Genomic DNA, 23,268 nt, shown 5'->3' on the forward strand with positions numbered 1-23,268 from the left:
TGGGGGAATGGAGTTCAGAACATTATGTTTGTCAATTCTCTACATCCGGGCCAATGGCAGGGGTGTGTCCAGAACCAAATCAAAAAAGAATAACAATATTTGCATCACAACGACTGAGAAAGTACACAATGAGAGGGATGAAGGAGTTGACAGAGAAGAAAATAATCACACGAAGGGGAGAAGAAAAATAATGCAATTGTAAAAAGAAAATATTTTTTAACTAAAATTTGAAAAATGATAGAGGAAAACTAAAAAAAAAAAAAAATGATAGTTTCGTTTGGGCTTGAACTCAGATGTGGTATGGGGTATTGAAGTTTTAGAGAAATGTCTAACTGTAGTTATAATGTAGGTCAGGTCAGGTATTATTTATTTTATTTTAAATTTTTGGTATGTTTAATATTTTCTTTGTCGTCCTATTAACGTGATTTTGGACCACTTTGTGGTTCTTGTAACATTGACAGACATTTCCAAACATCTCTTTATTTAATTTTGTGTAATTATATTATATTATTTATTTATTCTTTTAGTTAAAGTAGTGTAAGTATAAGTAGTAAAAGCAGTAGTATAATTAGTAGTAAAAGTACAAGTAGAATTAGTAGTATAAGTATAAGTAGTAGAACGGTAGTAGAAGTAGTAGAAGCAGTAGTAGAATTAGTAGTAAAAGTACAAGTAGAATTAGTAGTAGAAGCAGTACTATAATTAGTAGCAAAAGTACAAGTAGAATTAGTAGTAAACGTACAAGTAGTATAAATAGTAAAAGGAGTAGTAGAATGAGTCCAGCTTCAACCACAGAGCCCTCCTGATCAACCTGTCCAACCTGTTGACACTTCTGATCCCAACACAACACACCTCAGCACAAAACACTGGCCACCACAGACTGGTAGAACATGCAGAGGAGATTTTAGCCGGATCTTTTTCGGGACTGGAACTATACAGGAAGTCTTCCACAGGGTTGGTACTTTCCCCCTCATCGCTTCACCTCCTGCTTTGCTGACCTCATGGAGTCTCTGTCCCTGCTCCTGAAACCTTCTCTCTGTTAAGGACATCCTTGACCTCCTTTGTTACCCACGGTTTATTATTAGGGTAACAGCGGACAGTCTTAGCAGGGGCGACAACGTCCAAGCAGAAATTATTATAATCTGTTATACAGTGTGTCTGACCCTTGATGTCCTCTTGAGACCTCAGCAGCACATCCCAGTCTGTGGTGTCAAAGCAGTCTCTGATGGCGTCCTCCACAGCTGGTGTCCACTTTCTGATTGTCCTAGTGGTCACAGTCTGTCTCTGCACCTGAGGAGTGTACTGTGACTGAAGGTGGACCAGGTTATGATCGGACCTTCCAAGTGGAGGTCATTGTGCGAGAAACCACAGGCCAGGAACTCCTCCAGAGACCAGAGGTCCCTGGACTGGGCTTTGGGAGTTGGCTCCGCCTCCCAGTCCGACAGGCTCGTCGATCGATACGGTGATTGACCTCTAAGCTTGGCTCCCCAAACTTTGAAAGGGGCCTGAGTAGCACTTATTCCTGAGCCGTTACAACTACGGGATTAACGTCCAACCACCGTCATAAACACGAACAAGATGGCCGACTACCAACTCAGTCAACGTATAATGGTTATATACTACCACCCGGTGGCCAAGAGTATTCCACAAACACAACGAAGAGTTTGTGGTGAAAAGATCACATGTCAATGATGCTTCAGAAGTGCTGATGTGTTTGTCCATCACTGTCATGGAAGCTTCTGTCAAGTGTGCGAAGCTGAAGACACCTGGAGGACATGTGCAGCATTTGGATTGTTTGGATGAAAAGGACAAAACTAGATACAACTGTATAATAAACAAATGGAAGAGATAAAGCTGTGTTTGTGACAGATGTGTCAGCGACAGGTGTGTCAGCGACAGGTGTGGCAGCGACAGGTGAACAAGACTGCATTCCTTCTTCTAGATCAAGATTGTGACTGAACTTGTCAAACGTCTTTATCCTTGTGGCACATGATTTGTTGTTGAACTATGTTATAAAAAAGTGAGTCAACAACACACTATGTTGCACTGATGTCTCTGACAGACACACCTCCTCACTGACGGTTCATCAGTGTTTCCCTGAGTCTGGATCAGAAGCAGCTGAGCTCACCTGGAAGTTTCACCTACAAACATGGACACAAGTCTTCAGAGCAGAGAGCTGCTCACAGGTCAGTGACTTTCTTCATGTTGTCATGTTCCCCAGTGAGAGTGTGAATGCATGAGTCAAGAGTGAGTTTGTGAGGTGAATAAATGAATCAAGAGTAAGGAGAACAAGAGAGATGTTAATAAATAAATCAAGACTGAGGTAAATAAATGAATCAAGAGTGAGGTGAATACATGAATCAAGACTGAGATGAATCAACACTGAGGTAAATACATGAATCAAGAGTGAGATGAATCAAGAGTGAGGTGAATAAATGAATCAAAACTGAAGTGAATAAATGAATCAAGAGTGAGGTGGATAAATGAATCAAGAGTGAGGTGAATAAATGAATCAAGAGTGAGGTGAATACATGAATCAAGAGTGAGGTGAATCAAGAATGAATCAAAAGTGAGGTGAATACCTTGATCAAGAGTGAGGTGAATACATGAATCAAGACTGAGGTGAATACATGACTCAAGAGTGAGGTGAATAAATGAATCAAAAGTGAGTTTGTGAGGTTAATAAATGAATCAAGACTGAGGTGAATAGATGAATCATGAGTGAGGTGAATACATGAATAAAGACTGAGGTGAATAAACGATTCAGGAGTGAGGTAAATAAATGAATAAAGAATGAGTTTGTCAGGGGAATAAATGAATCAAGAGTGAGGTTAATAAATGAATCAAGAGTGAGGTGAATATACAAATCAAGAATGAGGTGAATAAATAAATCGAGAGTGAGTTTGTGAGGTGAATACATGAATCATTACTGAGGTAGATAAACTATTCAAGAGTGAGGTGAATAAATGATTCAAGAGTTTGGTAAAAAAAAAGAAAAAAGAGTGAGTTTGTGAGGTGAATAAATGAATCAAGGGTGAGGTGAATAAATGAATCAAAACTGAGGTGAATAAATAAATTAAGAGTGAGTTTGTGTGATGAATAAATGAATCAAGAGTGAGGTGGATAAATGAATCAAGAGTGAGGTGGATAAATGAGTCAAGAGTGAGGTCAATACATGAATCGAGACTGAGGTGAATGAATGAATCAAGAGTGTGGTCGTGAGGTGAATAAATGAATGAAGAGTGTGATCGTGAGGAGAATAAATGAATGAAGATTGTGGTGAATAAATGAATCAAGAGTGTAGTCATGAGGTGAATGAATGAATCAAGAATGTGGTCTTGAGGTGAATAAATGAATCAAGAGTGAGGTTGTGAAGTGAATTAATGAATGAAGAGTGTGGTCGTGAGGAGAATAAATGAATGAATATTGTGGTGAATAAATGAATCAAAAGTGTAGCCATTAGGTGAATGAATGAATCAAGAGTGTGGTCGTGAGGTGAATGAATGAATCAAGACTGTGGTCGTGAGTTGAATAAATGAATTGGGAGTGTGGTCGAGAGGTAAGTGAATGAATCAAGGGTGTGGTCATGAGGTGAATGAATGAATCAAGGGTGTGGTCGTGAGGTGAATTAATGAATTAAGAGTGTGGTTGTGAGGTGAATGAATGAATGAAGAGTGTGGTCGTGAGGTGATTGAATGAATCAAGAGTGTGGTCGCGAGGTGAATAAATGAATCAAGAGTGTGGTCGTGAGGTGAATACATGAATCAAGAGTGTGGTCTTGAGCTAAATAAACGTATCAAGATTGTGGTCCTGAGGTGAATGAATGAATCAAGAGTGTGGTCGGGGGGTGAATGATTAAATCAAGAGTGTGGTCGTGTGGTGAATAAATGAATCAAGAGTGGGACCATGAGGTGAATGAATGAATCAAGAGTGTGGTCGTGAGGTGAATGAATGAATCAAGACTGTGGTCGTGAGTTGAATAAATGAATTGGGAGTGTGGTCGTGAGTTGAATGAATGAATCAAGAGTGTGGTATAGAGGTGAGTGAATGAATCAAGGGTGTGGTCGTGAGTTGAATGAATGAATCAAGAGTGTGGTCGTGAGGTGAATGAATGAATCAAGGGTGTGGTCGTGAGGTGAATTAATGAATTAAGAGTGTGGTTGTGAGGTGAATGAATGAATGAAGAGTGTGGTCGTGAGGTGAATGAATGAATCAAGAGTGTGGTCGCGAGGTGAATGAATGAATCAAGAGTGTGGTCGTGAGGTGAATACATGAATCAAGAGTGTGGTCTTGAGCTAAATAAACTTATCAAGATCGTGGTCGTGAGGTGAATGAATGAATCAAGAGTGGGGCCATGAGGTGAATGAATGAATCAAGAGTGTGGTCGTGAGGTGAATGAATGAATCAAGAGTGTGGTCGCGAGGTGAATAAATGAATCAAGAGTGTGGTCGTGAGGTGAATACATGAATCAAGAGTGTTGTCTTGAGCTAAATAAACTTATCAAGATCGTGGTCGTGAGGTGAATGAATGAATCAAGAGTGTGGTCGGGGGGTGAATGATTAAATCAAGAGTGTGGTCGTGAGGTGAATAAATGAATCAAGAGTGGGGCCATGAGGTGAATGAATGAATCAAGAGTGTGGTCGTGAGGTGAATAAATTAATCAAGAGTGTGGTCGTGGGGTGAATAAATGAATCACGAGTCAAAAGAATTAACAATCAAAGTTCAAGACACTCATGAGTGGATGAAGAGTTGATGGATATAAAACACAGGTGTGGAAGCAGCAGGTGAACTTTGATCCTTGACTGTTTTAATAACTTCTGTTCCAGCATCTTTTTATTTCATTAATAAAAGTGAGTTGAATAAATGAATTGGGAGTGTGGTCGTGAGTTGAATGAATGAATCAAGAGTGTGGTATAGAGGTGAGTGAATGAATCAAGGGTGTGGTCGTGAGTTGAATGAATGAATCAAGAGTGTGGTCGTGAGGTGAATGAATGAATCAAGGGTGTGGTCGTGAGGTGAATTAATGAATTAAGAGTGTGGTTGTGAGGTGAATGAATGAATGAAGAGTGTGGTCGTGAGGTGAATGAATGAATCAAGAGTGTGGTCGCGAGGTGAATGAATGAATCAAGAGTGTGGTCGTGAGGTGAATACATGAATCAAGAGTGTGGTCTTGAGCTAAATAAACTTATCAAGATCGTGGTCGTGAGGTGAATGAATGAATCAAGAGTGGGGCCATGAGGTGAATGAATGAATCAAGAGTGTGGTCGTGAGGTGAATGAATGAATCAAGAGTGTGGTCGCGAGGTGAATAAATGAATCAAGAGTGTGGTCGTGAGGTGAATACATGAATCAAGAGTGTTGTCTTGAGCTAAATAAACTTATCAAGATCGTGGTCGTGAGGTGAATGAATGAATCAAGAGTGTGGTCGGGGGGTGAATGATTAAATCAAGAGTGTGGTCGTGAGGTGAATAAATGAATCAAGAGTGGGGCCATGAGGTGAATGAATGAATCAAGAGTGTGGTCGTGAGGTGAATAAATTAATCAAGAGTGTGGTCGTGGGGTGAATAAATGAATCACGAGTCAAAAGAATTAACAATCAAAGTTCAAGACACTCATGAGTGGATGAAGAGTTGATGGATATAAAACACAGGTGTGGAAGCAGCAGGTGAACTTTGATCCTTGACTGTTTTAATAACTTCTGTTCCAGCATCTTTTTATTTCATTAATAAAAGAGACAAAGTTTAACAAAAACTTCTTATCTATCAGTCAGTATCAGAGAGTGAACACATGCATTAATTTATTCTTTAACTCAAGTGACACAAACATTCAGATCCATGATGCTGTTGTGTTTGTGTGCAGGTGTGGACACAGAGGAGGAAGATCCTCCCTCTAAAAAACTTCAGGGTGAAGACCATGACAGTCAGACCAGAGCTCAGAGGTGAGAAGATCACTTCTCCTTTCAGACCTTCAAATACTGGAATCATTTTCTCACTTCAACTTGTGTGTGTTCAGATCAAAGCTACGTACATCTGCTGGACCTGGACCTGGACCTGGACCTGGACCTGGACCTGGACCTGGACCTGGACCTGCTCCTAGCTGTGTGTCTCTGAAGAGTGACAGGTCTATGGGAAGAAGAATTAACTTCAAAGGTGAACAGAAGCATCAGAGGTGAGAGACAACAGGAGCAACATGAGAACATCTAGTAGTTATTTAAATATTCAGAGAAAACTATACAGTATATCTATACACATGAGAGGAAGTAGAAAATAATAATAATAATAATAATACATCTTATATGGGGACCTCCTGAGGGAAGTTTTACCTTTCCTAACCTTACCTTATATGAAACCATCTTTCAGGAGACTCAAGGTCGCTGCACAATAAAATCACAAATAGGATAAAATCACACAATTTAACCAAACAATTAAATTTCTTCTTTTAGGAATTACTTTTACTATTGTCCTGGATGAACTCCCATTTATGTTACGACCTGTCTGTCTGTCTGTCTGTCTGTCTGTCTGTCTGTCTGTCTGTCTGTCTGTCTGTCTGTCTGTCTGTCTGTCTGTCTGTCTGTCTGTCTGTCTGTCTGTCTGTCTGTCTATTCCCAAAATATAATACAAAACCCAATACAAAATACAAATTGGGAAAAACACTCTTCACTCCAACACTTTGTAATAATCAACTTAAATACTGGCTCACAGCCGTCAAAGAGGCAACAAAAGGAAAAGGCTGCTCAAGAGAACGCAGGCCAAGCAAACAACTACAATAAAAATTACAACAATGAGTTAACGTTTAAAATATGCAAACAAAAGAACCAAACTTAACTCCCGGTTACAGTGCATGGAACTGAACCTTCCTGTTAGAGGCTAAATCTGATCAGTGGAGGTCGTAACACATCACACCTTCAAATACTGGAAATACTTTCTCACTGCGACTTGTGTGTGTTCAGATCAAAGCTACTTAAATCTGCTGGACCTGGACCTGGACCTGGACCTGGACCTGGACCTGCTCCCAGCTGTGTGTCTCTGAAGAGTGACGGGTCTATGGGAAGATATTTTGACTTCAAAGGTGAACAGAAGCATCAGAGGTGAGAGACAACAGGAGCAACATGAGAACATCTAGTGGTTATTTAAATATGCAGAGAAAACTATACAGTATATCTTTACACATGAGAGGAAGAAGAAAAAAAAGACAGAGAGGGAGAGAATTAAAGCAGTGTTTGCAGTATTGCACTTAAAGCTATATTTTACATTCACCACAGAATATTGCATGTGATTAAGGTGAGGTAGTGTCTCGTTCTTTTTTGCAGTGTTCAGTGTTTTTTATTTGCAGTCAGTCTGGCTGTTCTCGGGAGAAAACTGTTAAAGAAGTTTTTCACACCTGTATTTGGGGATCCTCTGCCATTCTTCCTTGAAGAACCTTTTCTAGTTCTGTTAGGTTGTATGGTGAACGTTGATGGACAGACATTTCAAGAATGGTCACAGAGTTGTTCCGAAGCAACTCCTTTGTTATTTTGGTTCTGCTCGGGGTCATTGTCTTGTTGGAAGGAGAACCTTCGGCCCAGTCTGAGGTCCTGAGCACTCAAGGGTTTCTTCCAGGATATCTCTGTACTTGCATTCATCTTTCCTTCAAACCCTGCAGCTGAAAAACACCCTCATAGCATGAAGCTGCGTCCACTGTGCTTCACTGTTGGATAGTACTGGACACTTGATGAGCAGTGCCTGGTTTTCTCCACACATTCCTCTGAGAATTGAGGCCAAAGAGTTCCATCTTGGTCTCCTCAGACCAGAGAATCTTATTTCTCATAGTCTGGGAGTCCTTCACGTGTTTTTTGACAAACTCTATGCAGGCTTTCATACGTCCTACACTGAGGAGAGGCTTCCGTGGGGCCACTCTGCCATGAAGCCCTGACTGGTGGAGAACTGCACTGATCGTTGACTTTCGAGAACTTTCTCATGTCTTCACTGCATCTCTGGAGCCACAGTGATCTTTGGGTTCTTCTTCACCTCTCTCACCAAGGCTCTTCTCCCACGGTCTAGGAAGAGTTCTGCTCGTCCCACACTTTTCCAAACCATTTAAGGATTATGGAGGCCACTGTGCTCTGAGGAACCTTGAGTGCTGCAGAAATTCTTCTGTAACCTTGGCCTGATCTGTGCCACAATTCTGTCTCTGAGCTCTTCAGGCAGTTCCTCCGACGTCATGATTCTTATTTGCTCTGACATGCATTGTGAGCTGTGAGGTCTTATATAGACAGGAGTGTGTTTCCTAATCCAGTCAGTTTAATGAAACACAGCTGGACTCAATGAAGGTGTAGAACCATCTCAAGGAGGATCAGAAGAAATGGACGACATGTCAGTTAAATATGAGTCACAGCAAAGGGTCTGAATACTTATGACCGTGTGATGATTTCAGTTTTCATTATTTAATACATTTGTAAAAACTTCTACATTTCAGTTTTTTTCTGTCAAGGTGCGGAACTAAGTGAACATTAATGAGGAAGAAAAATGAACTTAAATGATTTTAGCGAATGGCTGCAATGAAACAAAGAGTGAAAAATCAAAAGCTCATATGATCCACTGATTACTTTCTGTACCCACCGTATGTAGTTACGTGTATGTGTATTTGAAGTACAGGTACAGATCTCATGCTACGAGTGTCTAGACAATATACACCAAACTTCTCAGAGATTGAGGTGCAAAAGAAATCTGTGACTCACACCTGCAGATTCAAGAGGTCGTGTTTAGTAACTTGTACTCGTAAACTTATGTAAAAATATAGTCAAGGTTTCTTTTTAGGAATCACTTTTACTATTGTCCTGGATGAACTCCCATTTATGTTACGACCTGTCTGTCTGTCTGTCTGTCTGTCTGTCTGTCTGTCTGTCTGTCTGTCTGTCTGTCTGTCTGTCTGTCTGTCTGTCTGTCTGTCTGTCTGTCTGTCTGTCTATTCCCAAAATATAATACAAAACCCAATACAAAATACAAATTGGGAAAAACACTCTTCACTTCAACACTTTGTAATAATCAACTTAAATACTGGCTCACAGCCGTCAAAGAGGCAACAAAAGGAAAAGGCTGCTCAAGAGAACGCAGGCCAAGCAAACAACTACAATTTTACAACAATGAGTTAACGTTTAAAATATACAAACAAAAGAACCAAACTTAACTCCCAGTTACAGTGCATGGAACTGACCCTTCCTGTTAGAGGCTAAATCTGATCAGTGGAGGTCGTAACACATCACACCTTCAAATACTGGAAATACTTTCTCACTGCGACTTGTGTGTGTTCAGATCAAAGCTACTTAAATCTGCTGGACCTGGACCTGGACCTGGACCTGGACCTGGACCTGCTCCCAGCTGTGTGTCTCTGAAGAGTGACGGGTCTATGGGAAGATATTTTGACTTCAAAGGTGAACAGAAGCATCAGAGGTGAGAGACAACAGGAGCAACATGAGAACATCTAGTGGTTATTTAAATATGCAGAGAAAACTATACAGTATATCTTTACACATGAGAGGAAGAAGAAAAAAAAGACAGAGAGGGAGAGAATTAAAGCAGTGTTTGCAGTATTGCACTTAAAGCTATATTTTACATTCACCACAGAATATTGCATGTGATTAAGGTGAGGTAGTGTCTCGTTCTTTTTTGCAGTGTTCAGTGTTTTTTATTTGCAGTCAGTCTGGCTGTTCTCGGGAGAAAACTGTTAAAGAAGTTTTTCACACCTGTATTTGGGGATCCTCTGCCATTCTTCCTTGAAGAACCTTTTCTAGTTCTGTTAGGTTGTATGGTGAACGTTGATGGACAGACATTTCAAGAATGGTCACAGAGTTGTTCCGAAGCAACTCCTTTGTTATTTTGGTTCTGCTCGGGGTCATTGTCTTGTTGGAAGGAGAACCTTCGGCCCAGTCTGAGGTCCTGAGCACTCAAGGGTTTCTTCCAGGATATCTCTGTACTTGCATTCATCTTTCCTTCAAACCCTGCAGCTGAAAAACACCCTCATAGCATGAAGCTGCGTCCACTGTGCTTCACTGTTGGATAGTACTGGACACTTGATGAGCAGTGCCTGGTTTTCTCCACACATTCCTCTGAGAATTGAGGCCAAAGAGTTCCATCTTGGTCTCCTCAGACCAGAGAATCTTATTTCTCATAGTCTGGGAGTCCTTCACGTGTTTTTTGACAAACTCTATGCAGGCTTTCATACGTCCTACACTGAGGAGAGGCTTCCGTGGGGCCACTCTGCCATGAAGCCCTGACTGGTGGAGAACTGCACTGATCGTTGACTTTCGAGAACTTTCTCATGTCTTCACTCCATCTCTGGAGCCACAGTGATCTTTGGGTTCTTCTTCACCTCTCTCACCAAGGCTCTTCTCCCACGATTGCTCAGTTTGGCTGGACGGCCAGGTCTAGGAAGAGTTCTGCTCGTCCCACACTTTTCCAAACCATTTAAGGATTATGGAGGCCACTGTGCTCTGAGGAACCTTGAGTGCTGCAGAAATTCTTCTGTAACCTTGGCCTGATCTGTGCCACAATTCTGTCTCTGAGCTCTTCAGGCAGTTCCTCCGACGTCATGATTCTTATTTGCTCTGACATGCATTGTGAGCTGTGAGGTCTTATATAGACAGGAGTGTGTTTCCTAATCCAGTCAGTTTAATGAAACACAGCTGGACTCAATGAAGGTGTAGAACCATCTCAAGGAGGATCAGAAGAAATGGACGACATGTCAGTTAAATATGAGTCACAGCAAAGGGTCTGAATACTTATGACCGTGTGATGATTTCAGTTTTCATTATTTAATACATTTGTAAAAACTTCTACATTTCAGTTTTTTTCTGTCAAGGTGCGGAACTAAGTGAACATTAATGAGGAAGAAAAATGAACTTAAATGATTTTAGCGAATGGCTGCAATGAAACAAAGAGTGAAAAATCAAAAGCTCATATGATCCACTGATTACTTTCTGTACCCACCGTATGTAGTTACGTGTATGTGTATTTGAAGTACAGGTACAGATCTCATGCTACGAGTGTCTAGAAAATATACACCAAACTTCTCAGAGATTGAGGTGCAAAAGAAATCTGTGACTCACACCTTCAGATTCAAGAGTGTTTAGTAACTTGTACTCGTAAACTTATGTAAAAATATAGTCAAGGTTTCTTTTTCGTCTTTTACGACTACAAGTGTTCAATCACTCATGTGTACCTTCTTGATTACGAGTATGAATATGTAGTTACGTCAATGCAACTTAATAGTACGAGTACACATGTCATGTAACGGGTACGTTGGACTAAAGCACACGTTCATGACTTCATACATATTTGACTTGACTTACGGACATATTTAGTAGAAGATCTACGAACTTCTTAGTACATGAGGCACCAGGTTCTTTAGGAAACAACAATCTCACCACACCTGTCGGAATCCCCTCCCATCGGCACATTTGTAAACTTGCCAATTTTCCCGCCTTTTGAAATAAACGTGCACAAACTAGAATATACATACGTACACATAATTTTAAGAACATCAGAAATGCACATGCTATTGTTGCCATTGATATGTATATTCCTGTGACATCGCAAAGAACCCAAGTTACAGTGCATGGAGCTCACCCTCCCTGTTGGAAGCTGAATCTGATCAGTGGAGGTTGTAACTCTTTCAAGTACTGGAATCATTTTCTCTCTTGTCTTGTGTGTATTCAGATCAAAACTATGTACATCTGCTGGACCTGGACCTGGACCTGAACCTGAACCTGCTCCCAGCTGTGTGTCTCTGAAGAGTGACGTGTCTATGGGAAGATATTTTGACTTCAAAGGTGAACAGAAGCATCAGAGGTGAGAGACAACAGGAGCAACACGAGAACATCTAGTGGTTATTTAAATATGCAGAGAAAATTATACAGTATATCTTTACACATGAGAGAAAAAAATAGATATTATATGAAACCATCTTTCAGGAGACTCAAGGTCGCTGCACAATAAAATCAAAAATAGGATAAAATCACACAATTGAACCATACAATTACATTTCTTCTTTTAGGAATTACTTTTACTATTGTCCTGGATGAACTCCCATTTATGTTACGACCTGTTCGTCTGTCTGTCTGTCTGTCTGTCTGTCTGTCTGTCTGTCTGTCTATTCCCAAAATATAATACAAAACCCAATACAAAATACAAATTGGGAAAAACACTCTTCACTCCAACACTTTGTAATAATCAACTTAAATACTGGCTCACAGCCGTCAAAGAGGCAACAAAAGGAAAAGGCTGCTCAAGAGAACGCAGGCCAAGCAAACAACTACAATTTTACAACAATGAGTTAACGTTTAAAATATACAAACAAAAGAACCAAACTTAACTCCCAGTTACAGTGCATGGAACTGAACCTTCCTGTTAGAGGCTAAATCTGATCAGTGGAGGTCGTAACACATCACACCTTCAAATACTGGAAATACTTTCTCACTGCGACTTGTGTGTGTTCAGATCAAAGCTACTTAAATCTGCTGGACCTGGACCTGGACCTGGACCTGGACCTGCTCCCAGCTGTGTGTCTCTGAAGAGTGACAGGTCTATGGGAAGAATAATTAACTTCAAAGGTGAACAGAAGCATCAGAGGTGAGAGACAACAGGAGCAACATGAGAACATCTAGTGGTTATTTAAATATGCAGAGAAAACTATACAGTATATCTTTACACATGAGAGGAAGAAGAAAAAAAAGACAGAGAGGGAGAGAATTAAAGCAGTGTTTGCAGTATTGCACTTAAAGCTATATTTTACATTCACCACAGAATATTGCATGTGATTAAGGTGAGGTAGTGTCTCGTTCTTTTTTGCAGTGTTCAGTGTTTTTTATTTGCAGTCAGTCTGGCTGTTCTCGGGAGAAAACTGTTAAAGAAGTTTTTCACACCTGTATTTGGGGATCCTCTGCCATTCTTCCTTGAAGAACCTTTTCTAGTTCTGTTAGGTTGTATGGTGAACGTTGATGGACAGACATTTCAAGAATGGTCACAGAGTTGTTCCGAAGCAACTCCTTTGTTATTTTGGTTCTGCTCGGGGTCATTGTCTTGTTGGAAGGAGAACCTTCGGCCCAGTCTGAGGTCCTGAGCACTCAAGGGTTTCTTCCAGGATATCTCTGTACTTGCATTCATCTTTCCTTCAAACCCTGCAGCTGAAAAACACCCTCATAGCATGAAGCTGCGTCCACTGTGCTTCACTGTTGGATAGTACTGGACACTTGATGAGCAGTGCCTGGTTTTCTCCACACATTCCTCTGAGAATTGAGGCCAAAGAGTTCCATCTTGGTCTCCTCAGACCAGAGAATCTTATTTCTCATAGTCTGGGAGTCCTTCACGTGTTTTTTGACAAACTCTATGCAGGCTTTCATACGTCCTACACTGAGGAGAGGCTTCCGTGGGGCCACTCTGCCATGAAGCCCTGACTGGTGGAGAACTGCACTGATCGTTGACTTTCGAGAACTTTCTCATGTCTTCACTGCATCTCTGGAGCCACAGTGATCTTTGGGTTCTTCTTCACCTCTCTCACCAAGGCTCTTCTCCCACGGTCTAGGAAGAGTTCTGCTCGTCCCACACTTTTCCAAACCATTTAAGGATTATGGAGGCCACTGTGCTCTGAGGAACCTTGAGTGCTGCAGAAATTCTTCTGTAACCTTGGCCTGATCTGTGCCACAATTCTGTCTCTGAGCTCTTCAGGCAGTTCCTCCGACGTCATGATTCTTATTTGCTCTGACATGCATTGTGAGCTGTGAGGTCTTATATAGACAGGAGTGTGTTTCCTAATCCAGTCAGTTTAATGAAACACAGCTGGACTCAATGAAGGTGTAGAACCATCTCAAGGAGGATCAGAAGAAATGGACGACATGTCAGTTAAATATGAGTCACAGCAAAGGGTCTGAATACTTATGACCGTGTGATGATTTCAGTTTTCATTATTTAATACATTTGTAAAAACTTCTACATTTCAGTTTTTTTCTGTCAAGGTGCGGAACTAAGTGAACATTAATGAGGAAGAAAAATGAACTTAAATGATTTTAGCGAATGGCTGCAATGAAACAAAGAGTGAAAAATCAAAAGCTCATATGATCCACTGATTACTTTCTGTACCCACCGTATGTAGTTACGTGTATGTGTATTTGAAGTACAGGTACAGATCTCATGCTACGAGTGTCTAGACAATATACACCAAACTTCTCAGAGATTGAGGTGCAAAAGAAATCTGTGACTCACACCTGCAGATTCAAGAGGTCGTGTTTAGTAACTTGTACTCGTAAACTTATGTAAAAATATAGTCAAGGTTTCTTTTTAGGAATCACTTTTACTATTGTCCTGGATGAACTCCCATTTATGTTACGACCTGTCTGTCTGTCTGTCTGTCTGTCTGTCTGTCTGTCTGTCTGTCTGTCTGTCTGTCTGTCTGTCAGTCTGTCTGTCTGTCTGTCTGTCTGTCTGTCTGTCTGTCTATTCCCAAAATATAATACAAAACCCAATACAAAATACAAATTGGGAAAAACACTCTTCACTTCAACACTTTGTAATAATCAACTTAAATACTGGCTCACAGCCGTCAAAGAGGCAACAAAAGGAAAAGGCTGCTCAAGAGAACGCAGGCCAAGCAAACAACTACAATTTTACAACAATGAGTTAACGTTTAAAATATACAAACAAAAGAACCAAACTTAACTCCCAGTTACAGTGCATGGAACTGACCCTTCCTGTTAGAGGCTAAATCTGATCAGTGGAGGTCGTAACACATCACACCTTCAAATACTGGAAATACTTTCTCACTGCGACTTGTGTGTGTTCAGATCAAAGCTACTTAAATCTGCTGGACCTGGACCTGGACCTGGACCTGGACCTGGACCTGGACCTGGACCTGGACCTGGACCTGGACCTGGACCTGGACCTGGACCTGCTCCCAGCTGTGTGTCTCTGAAGAGTGACGGGTCTATGGGAAGAATATTTAACTTCAAAGGTGAACAGAAGCATCAGAGGTGAGAGACAACAGGAGCAACATGAGAACATCTAGTGTTTATTTAAATATGCAGAGAAAACTATACAGTATATCTTTACACATGAGAGGAAGAAGAAAATAACAATAATAATAAATCTTATTTAAAACCACCTCTCAGGAGACTCAAGGTCGCTGCACAATAAAATCACAAATACACTAAAATCATACAATACAGGTGGTTTTGAGCTGAGCTGTAAAGAGGGAGAGAGAGTTCCAGTGTGGGGGTGGAAGTGACGAGTTGGGTTTGCATGGAAGGTAGAGCTGGGTGTCATCATCGAAGCAGTGGAAACTGCTGGTGAAAGAGAGACAGAGAGGGAGAGAATTAATGGCAGTGTTTGCAGTATTTCAATTGAATGTTTATTTTACATTCACCACAGAATATTGCATGTGCAGCTGCTGTGGGACAGACAGGTGCTGTTGGACTGATGAAGAAATCCACAACTTGATGTCAAATACAGTGAATTCATTTCACTGGATCATTCCATCTGTTGTTGAAGAAGTTTGTATCATGTGACGACCAACAGTCTCTTCAGTTGTTGAGTCAAGAAGAAGAATTCTAAATAGTGCAACTACTTTTCTTCTCCTCCACCTGAAGTATGTGAAACTTGACACACAACAAACATGATGAAATATTCATCAAAAGTCAAGTTTGATTTGAGTGTTTTTCTTGTGATGCAACATTCACGTGGTTCATATGAGCGCCTCAGATGAAGGTCACTGATAAGAGAAAATACTTCAAGTGATTTAAGAGTCACTGATTCAATGATTGAGGGAATGTTTGAGTCGTCAAAGACTGTTAGTTGATCCTCAACAATCATTCTTTCACTCACAGCTGTGTGTGTTTCTATCAGCAGTTAGTGACTCTTGGTGACTTCAACTGAAGATGTTCATGAGTCAATGCAGCTCAAAACTTCTCTTTTATTGAGCTTCACGAACTGCTCGTCAAAAGTGCTGCAGACAGTCGTGGAGGAAAGTCGACTCACAAGAGAAGAAGCAACAAACTGCAGCCATGAGAATGAAATCACGACTGAAGTGTGAGACAAACTTGTGTTTCACCTGGTTTTCCATGAATGTGGAAGATTCTATCTTAGGTGGTCTGCACATGGAAGAGTCAGAGTCTTGCTCAGATCATTGGTGTCCTTGTAGAAGTAGACAGAACTTATTGACGGCCTGATGTTCTTCACAGAGAGGATCAGCAGGTCTCGGATGTTCTCAGTCTCCAGTGTGTCCAGCAGCATCAGACAGATGTGGACTCCACACTTCAGGTACGTTCAAGTCTTCAGCCTCACCTGCTGACTACAACAGCTGCTAACTCACCAGTCAGCTGCTTCTGCTGCTTCATGAAGCTCTGATCCTGGACAACTCCACCTGTCAGCTTCATACATGAAGTAGAAGGTCTGGTGTGGCTGAGACTCTTGTTTAGTTTTAGAGAGAAGATGAGATTTGAATGTGACTCAGACTCTCTGGTCCTACTCTTGAAGAAAGTATTGCTCAACAGGTCCTGGTTAGACTTGGACTGAGACATACCTCTGGTGACCTCTGTAGGTCACATGATCAAGTCACATGTTTGTGTTTCAGCTGCTGGAGGACAAGGTCATGACCCTGGTGAAGGAGGAACTGGAGAGAGTGAAGAAGTTTCTCAGTCCAGGTGAGCAGAAACACCTGGATGATGAGGAAGAGGAGGAGTTGAAGTGTGAAGAGGAGCAGATGAGGAGCAACAGAGAAGCTTTCCTGAAGATCATCCTGAACCTCCTGAGGAGCATGAAGCAGGAGGAGCTTGCTGGTCTTCTGTGGGGAAGTAAGAGGATTTGAACCTTCAACCTGTTGAAAATGAAGTCTTGAATCTATTAGAACATTTGAGATTGAAATTCCTGCAGCTGATGAGAAGATTGATCTTCAGCTTCTAGAATCTTGTGACTCATGTGACTTCTCTTCTTCAGGAAGTCATGCAGGAAAGATTCAACGACAGCTGAAGAGGAGCCTGAAGAAGAAGTTCCACAGTGTGTCTGAGGGGGTCGCTAAAGCAGGAAACTCTGCTCCTCTGAATCAGATCTACACGGAGCTCTACATCACTGAGGGGGGCACAGACCAGGTCAACCAGGAGCACGAGGTCCGACAGATCGAAGCAGCCACCAGGAACCAGACCAGACCAGAAACCACCATCAGACAAGAAGACCTCTTTAAAGCCTCACCTGAGAGAGACCCACCAATCAGGAGCCTGCTGACGAAGGGCGTGGCTGGCATTGGGAAGACCCTCCTGACACAGAAGGTCACTCTGGACTGGACTGAAGGCAAAGCTCACCAGAACTTCCACTTCATGTTTCCTTTCACCTTCAGAGAGCTGAACCTGCTGAAAGAGAAGAAGTTGAGTTTGGTGGAACTTGTTCATCTTTTCTTTCCTGAAACCAAAGATCTCAGCAGTTTTGAAGGACTCCAGGTTCTGTTCATCCTTGACGGTCTGGACGAGTGTCGACTCCCTCTGGACTTCCTCAACAGTCAGGTCCTCACAGCAGCTACAGAGTCCACCTCAGTAGACGTCCTCCTGACAAACCTCATCAGAGGGAATCTTCTTCCCTCAGCTCGTCTCTGGATGACCACACGACCTGCAGCAGCCAATCAGATCCCTCCTGAGTGTGTGGACATGGTGACAGAGGTCAGAGGGTTCACTGACCTCCAGAAGGAGGAGTACTTCAGGAAGAGGTCCAGTGATGAGGAGCAGACCAGCACCATCATCTCTCACATCAAGACCTCCCGAAGCCTCCACATCATGTGTCACATCCCGATCTTCTGCTGGATCACTGCCACAGTTCTGGAGGACATGTTGAAGAGCGGAGACACAGGACAGCTGCCCAACACCCTGACTGAGATGTTCATCTACTTCCTGGTGGTTCTGTCCAAAGTCAAGAAGCTGAAGTACCATGGAGCAGCTTGGACAGACACAGTTTGGGATCCTGAGAGCAGCAAGATGATGGAGTCTCTGGGAAAACTGGCTTTTGAGCACCTGAAGAAAGGAAACTTGGTCTTCTATGAATCAGACCTGACAGAGAGTGACATCGACATCACAGCTGCTTCACTTCACTCAGGAGTGTTCACTCAGATCTTCAGAGAGGAGAGAGGACTGTACCAGGACCAGATGTTCTGCTTCATCCACCTGAGTCTTCAGGAGTTTCTGGCTGCTCTTCATGTTCACCAGAAGTTCTTCAACTCTGAAGTCAACCTGCAGTCAAGAATCGTTGACATAGAAAAGTTCTACCAGAAAGAAATCAATGATGCTGTAGAAAGTCCAAATGGACATCTGGACTTGTTCCTGCGCTTCCTTCTGGGTCTTTCTCTGCAGACCAGCCAGAGTCTCCTGACAGGTTTATTGAAACAAACAGGAAGAAGCTCTTGGACCAATCAGGACACAGCAAAGCTCATCAAGAAGAAGATCAGTGAGAATGTGTCTCCAGAGAGAATCATCAACCTGTTCCACTGTCTGAATGAAGTGAAGGACACTTCTCTGGTGGAGGAGGTCCAACAGCAGCTGAGATCAGGACGTCTCTCCACAGATCAACTGTCTCCTGCTCAATGGTCCACCCTGGCCTTCATCTTGCTGTCCTCAGAGGAACATCTGGACGTGTTTGACCTGAATAAATACTCTGCTTCAGAGGAGGTTCTTGAGAGGCTTCTGCCGTTGGTTCAAGCTTCACATAAAGTTCTGTAAGTGGATCATTGGAACATCTCTGAAGATATAAACATCAACGTTTGATTTCCTGTTTCATTTTATTCAGGCTGAGCTGCTGTGGACTGTCAGAGAGAAGTTGTTCACTTCTGTCCTCAGTCCTCAGCTCTCCGTCCTCTAGTCTGACTCTACTGGACCTGAGTCACAACCTTGACCTGCAGGATCCAGGAGTGGAGCTGCTGTCTGCTGGACTGAAGAGTCCACACTGTCACCTGGAGACTCTCAGGTCAGAACATCATTTCTACAGCTTCAGAGCTGAAATGTGAAAGTCAGAGGTGAGACTCCAGAGAGTCAAAGTTTTGTCTTCAGTTTGTTCTTCAATGAAGCAGCTGATTCTAAGTGACATCAGTCTTCAGCAGGTTCTGACACTTGAACTTTGTTTATTTTGACTTCTGCTGGGGTCGTGCTGTTCAGTATGTTGACACATATTTACTGATCTCAAATACATTCAAAGACATTTGAGTGACACTTGTGATGTTCTAACTTGTTCTGTTTCTAGATTTCAATGCAGGGTAATGTTCATGGTGATGTGAGCATGTGTGATAAACACATCAGGAACTGTATGAAAACTGAAACATGTTCTTCTTCATCACAAGTCATATCATCATCACAATATTGAACAGTGTCATCACACATCCTGCTCTTATCTCTTCATTTCTACTCATCTTTGTCACCATTCTTGATTTCTCTCTTCCTTTCTCTTGTTGTTTTGTTCGTCACACATCACTAGTCCGAGTCAAGTGTCGAGTCACACATCACTAGTCCGAGTCAAGTGTCGAGTCACACATCACTAGTCCGAGTCAAGTGTCGAGTCACACATCACTAGTCCGAGTCAAGTGTCGAGTCACACATCACTAGTCCGAGTCAAGTGTCGAGTCACACATCACTAGTCCGAGTCAAGTGTCGAGTCACACATCACTAGTCCGAGTCAAGTGTCGAGTCACACATCACTAGTCCCAGTCAAGTGTCGAGTCACACATCACTAGTCCGAGTCAAGTGTCGAGTCACACATCACTAGTCCGAGTCAAGTGTCGAGTCACACATCACTAGTCCGAGTCAAGTGTCGAGTCACACATCACTAGTCCGAGTCAAGTGTCGAGTCACACATCACTAGTCCGAGTCAAGTTTCGAGTCATAAATCACTAGTCCGAGTCAAGTGTCGAGTCACACATCACTAGTCCGAGTCAAGTTTCGAGTCATAAATCACTAGTCCGAGTCAAGTGTCGAGTCACACATCACTAGTCCGAGTCAAGTGTCGAGTCACACATCACTAGTCCGAGTCAAGTGTCGAGTCACACATCACTAGTCCGAGTCAAGTGTCGAGTCACACATCACTAGTCCGAGTCAAGTGTCGAGTCACACATCACTAGTCCGAGTCAAGTGTCGAGTCACACATCACTAGTCCGAGTCAAGTCTCGAGTCATAAATCACTAGTCGGAGTCAAGTTTCGAGTCATAAATCACTAGTCCGAGTCAAATTTCGAGTCATAAATCACTAGTCCGAGTCAAGTCTCGAGTCAAAAATCACTACTCCGAGTCAAATTTCGAGTCATAAATCACTAGTCCGAGTCAAATTTCGAGTCATAAATCACTAGTCTGAGTCAAGTCTCGAGTCATAATTCACTAGTCCGAGTCAAGTCTCGAGTCATAAATCACTAGTCGGAGTCAAGTCTCGAGTCAAAAATCACTACTCCGAGTCAAATTTCGAGTCATAAATCACTAGTCTGAGTCATGTCTCGAGTCAAAAATCACTACTCCGAGTCAAATTTCGAGTCATAAATCACTAGTCTGAGTCAAGTCTCGAGTCATAATTCACTAGTCCGAGTCAAGTCTCGAGTCATAATTCACCAGTCCGAGTCAAGTCTCGAGTCATAATTCACTAGTCCGAGTCAAGTCTCGAGTCATAATTCACCAGTCCGAGTCAAGTTTCGAGTCATAAATCACTATTCCGAGTCAAGTTTCGAGTCATAAATCACTAGTCCGAGTCAAGGCTCGAGTCATAAATCACTAGTCCGAGTCAAGTCTCGAGTCATAAATCACTATTCCGAGTCAAGTTTCGAGTCATAAATCACTATTCCGAGTCAAGTCTCGAGTCATAAATCACTAGTCCGAGTCAAGTTACGATTCATAAATCACTATTCCGAGTCAAGTTTCGAGTCATAAATCACTAGTCCGAGTCAAGGCTCGAGTCATAAATCACTAGTCCGAGTCAAGTCTCGAGTCATAAATCACTACTCCGAGTCAAATTTCGAGTCATAAATCACTAGTCTGAGTCAAGTCTCGAGTCATAATTCACTAGTCCGAGTCAAGGCTCGAGTCATAAATCACTAGTCCGAGTCAAGTCTCGAGTCATAAATCACTACTCCGAGTCAAATTTCGAGTCATAAATCACTAGTCTGAGTCAAGTCTTGAGTCATAAATCACTAGTCCGAGTCAAGTCTCGAGTCATAAATCACTAGTCCGAGTCAAGTCTCGAGTTATAAATCACTAGTCCGAGTCAAGTCTCAAGTAACAGATCCAGAATCTGAGTCGACTCTCAAGCCCCAAATCACAAGGACGACTCAGGTCTCGAGTCACAAATACTAGTTTAGGTCAAGTCTTAAGTCACAAATCACTAGTCCTAGTCGACACTTGAGTCACAAATAACTAGTATGAGTCGAGTCACTATTAATAAGTCCCAGTTGACTCGAGTCACAAATAACGAGTCTCAGTCACGAGTCATAGGTGTGACTCGAGTCTCCATCTCTGCCAAAAGTATTGTCTTGAAACATGGAAGGAGATTATTTCCAAATATCAATGAAAAGGTGAGTAAACTCTTGATTTGACCCTCGCAGGCCTCCATATTCAAACCTGGAAATACAGAGAAAACATTTGAAACCTGGAGATTTAAAGAAACGACACATGTTTGAACAATGATGGAGGGAAACTTTGAAGACTTTGATGAATGAAAACATAATTAGAAGTAGAAAATAACAAGTTTATAGAAAGAAAACTTTATAGAAATCTTCAATTGAGACATTTTCATGAATCACAAATAAAAGGTGTCACCAGATGAAAACAAGTTGATCGATGTATTGATTGATAAACAACCTTCAAAAATAATCTACAAACATCTTTGTTTTTCTCATGACTTTTATTCATTTATTTCTATTGTGACTTTAGTTTTTCTTCTTCTCTTGTGTTTGTTTCTGGTATAAAAACAACATCAATCCTCTCACAACAGTCTCTGTGTATCATGTGACACTTTTATAAATAATGAAACAAAGTCAGGAAAGTGTTGAACTGATGAAAACATCATTATTTCATGTGTTTGATCAAGTTGATCCTGATTGATAGAAAAGTCTTCAAATATTCACACAATCATGTGATGATCTTATGAATGTAAAGAGTTCAGTGTTTCCTCAAATCAAGTCTTTCAAGTCAAAATAGAGAAAAAGTCACTTGTTGACGACACTCGTCTCTTTCACAGGCTGAACTTATGTGGACTGACAGAGAGAAGTTGTTCACTTCTGTCCTCAGTCCTCAGCTCTCCGTCCTCTAGTCTGACTCAACTGGACCTGAGTCTCAACGACCTGCAGGATCCAGGAGTGGAGCTGCTGTCTGCTGGACTGAAGAGTCCACACTGTCACCTGGAGACTCTCAGGTCAGAACATCATTTCTACAGCTTCAGAGCTGAAATGTGAAAGTCAGAGGTGAGACTCCAGAGAGTTTTGTCAAGTCGAGTCTACAGTAAATAATCCTGAGTTCAAGTCACACATCACTAGTCCGAGTCAAAACTCGAGTCATAAATCATTAGTCCGAGTTAAGTTTCAAGTCATAAATCACTAGTCCGAGTCAAGTCTCGAGTCATAAATCACTAGTCCGAGTCAAGTCTCGAGTCATAAATCACTAGTCAGAGTCAAGACTCGAGTCATAAATCATTAGTCCGAGTCAAGTCTCGAGTCATAAATCATTAGTCCGAGTCAAGACTCGAGTCATAAATCATTAGTCCGAGTTAAGTTTCAAGTCATAAATCACTAGTCCGAGTCCAGTCTCGAGTCATAAATCACTAGTCCGAGTCAAGTCTCGAGTCATAAATCACTAGTCAGAGTCAAGACTCGAGTCATAAATCATTAGTCCGAGTCAAGTCTCGAGTCATAAATCATTAGTCCGAGTCAAGACTCGAGTCATAAATCATTAGTCCGAGTCAAGTCTCGAGTCATAAATCACTAGTCCGAGTCAAGTCTCGAGTCATAAATCACTAGTCAGAGTCAAGACTCGAGTCATAAATCATTAGTCCGAGTCAAGTCTCGAGTCATAAATCACTAGTCAGAGTCAAGACTCGAGTCATAAATCACTAGTCCGAGTCAAGTCTCGAGTCATAAATCACTAGTCCGACTCAAGTTTCGAGTCATAAATCTCTAGTCCGAGTCAAGTCTCGAGTCATAAATCACTAGTTCGAGTCAAGTCTCGAGTCATAAATCACTAGTCCGAGTTAAGTTTCAAGTCATAAATCACTAGTCCGAGTCAAGTCTCGAGTCATAAATCACTAGTC

General features: G+C 41.8%; 1 protein-coding gene across 1 annotated transcript in view; it reads left to right on the forward strand.

The window, feature by feature from the left end:
• The first annotated feature begins 1,323 nt into the window (after positions 1–1,323).
• LOC148083137 (uncharacterized) overlaps positions 1,324–23,268 on the forward strand; it is a 41,742-nt gene continuing 19,797 nt past the window's right edge. The window contains exons 1-12 of the mRNA XM_087785862.1: positions 1,324–1,459; positions 5,868–5,934; positions 6,009–6,164; positions 6,946–7,083; positions 9,287–9,424; positions 11,690–11,821; positions 12,470–12,601; positions 16,201–16,279; positions 16,593–16,812; positions 16,955–18,713; positions 18,785–18,961; positions 22,204–22,377. Of these exons, the coding sequence (XP_087641988.1) occupies positions 1,324–1,459; positions 5,868–5,934; positions 6,009–6,164; positions 6,946–7,083; positions 9,287–9,424; positions 11,690–11,821; positions 12,470–12,601; positions 16,201–16,279; positions 16,593–16,812; positions 16,955–18,713; positions 18,785–18,961; positions 22,204–22,377 (3,308 nt within the window). The remainder of the gene's footprint in view (positions 1,460–5,867; positions 5,935–6,008; positions 6,165–6,945; positions 7,084–9,286; positions 9,425–11,689; positions 11,822–12,469; positions 12,602–16,200; positions 16,280–16,592; positions 16,813–16,954; positions 18,714–18,784; positions 18,962–22,203; positions 22,378–23,268) is intronic.

This window comes from Callionymus lyra, chromosome 3, assembly GCF_982586985.1.
Source record: "Callionymus lyra chromosome 3, fCalLyr1.hap1.1, whole genome shotgun sequence".
Taxonomy (NCBI): Eukaryota; Metazoa; Chordata; class Actinopteri; order Syngnathiformes; family Callionymidae; genus Callionymus; species Callionymus lyra.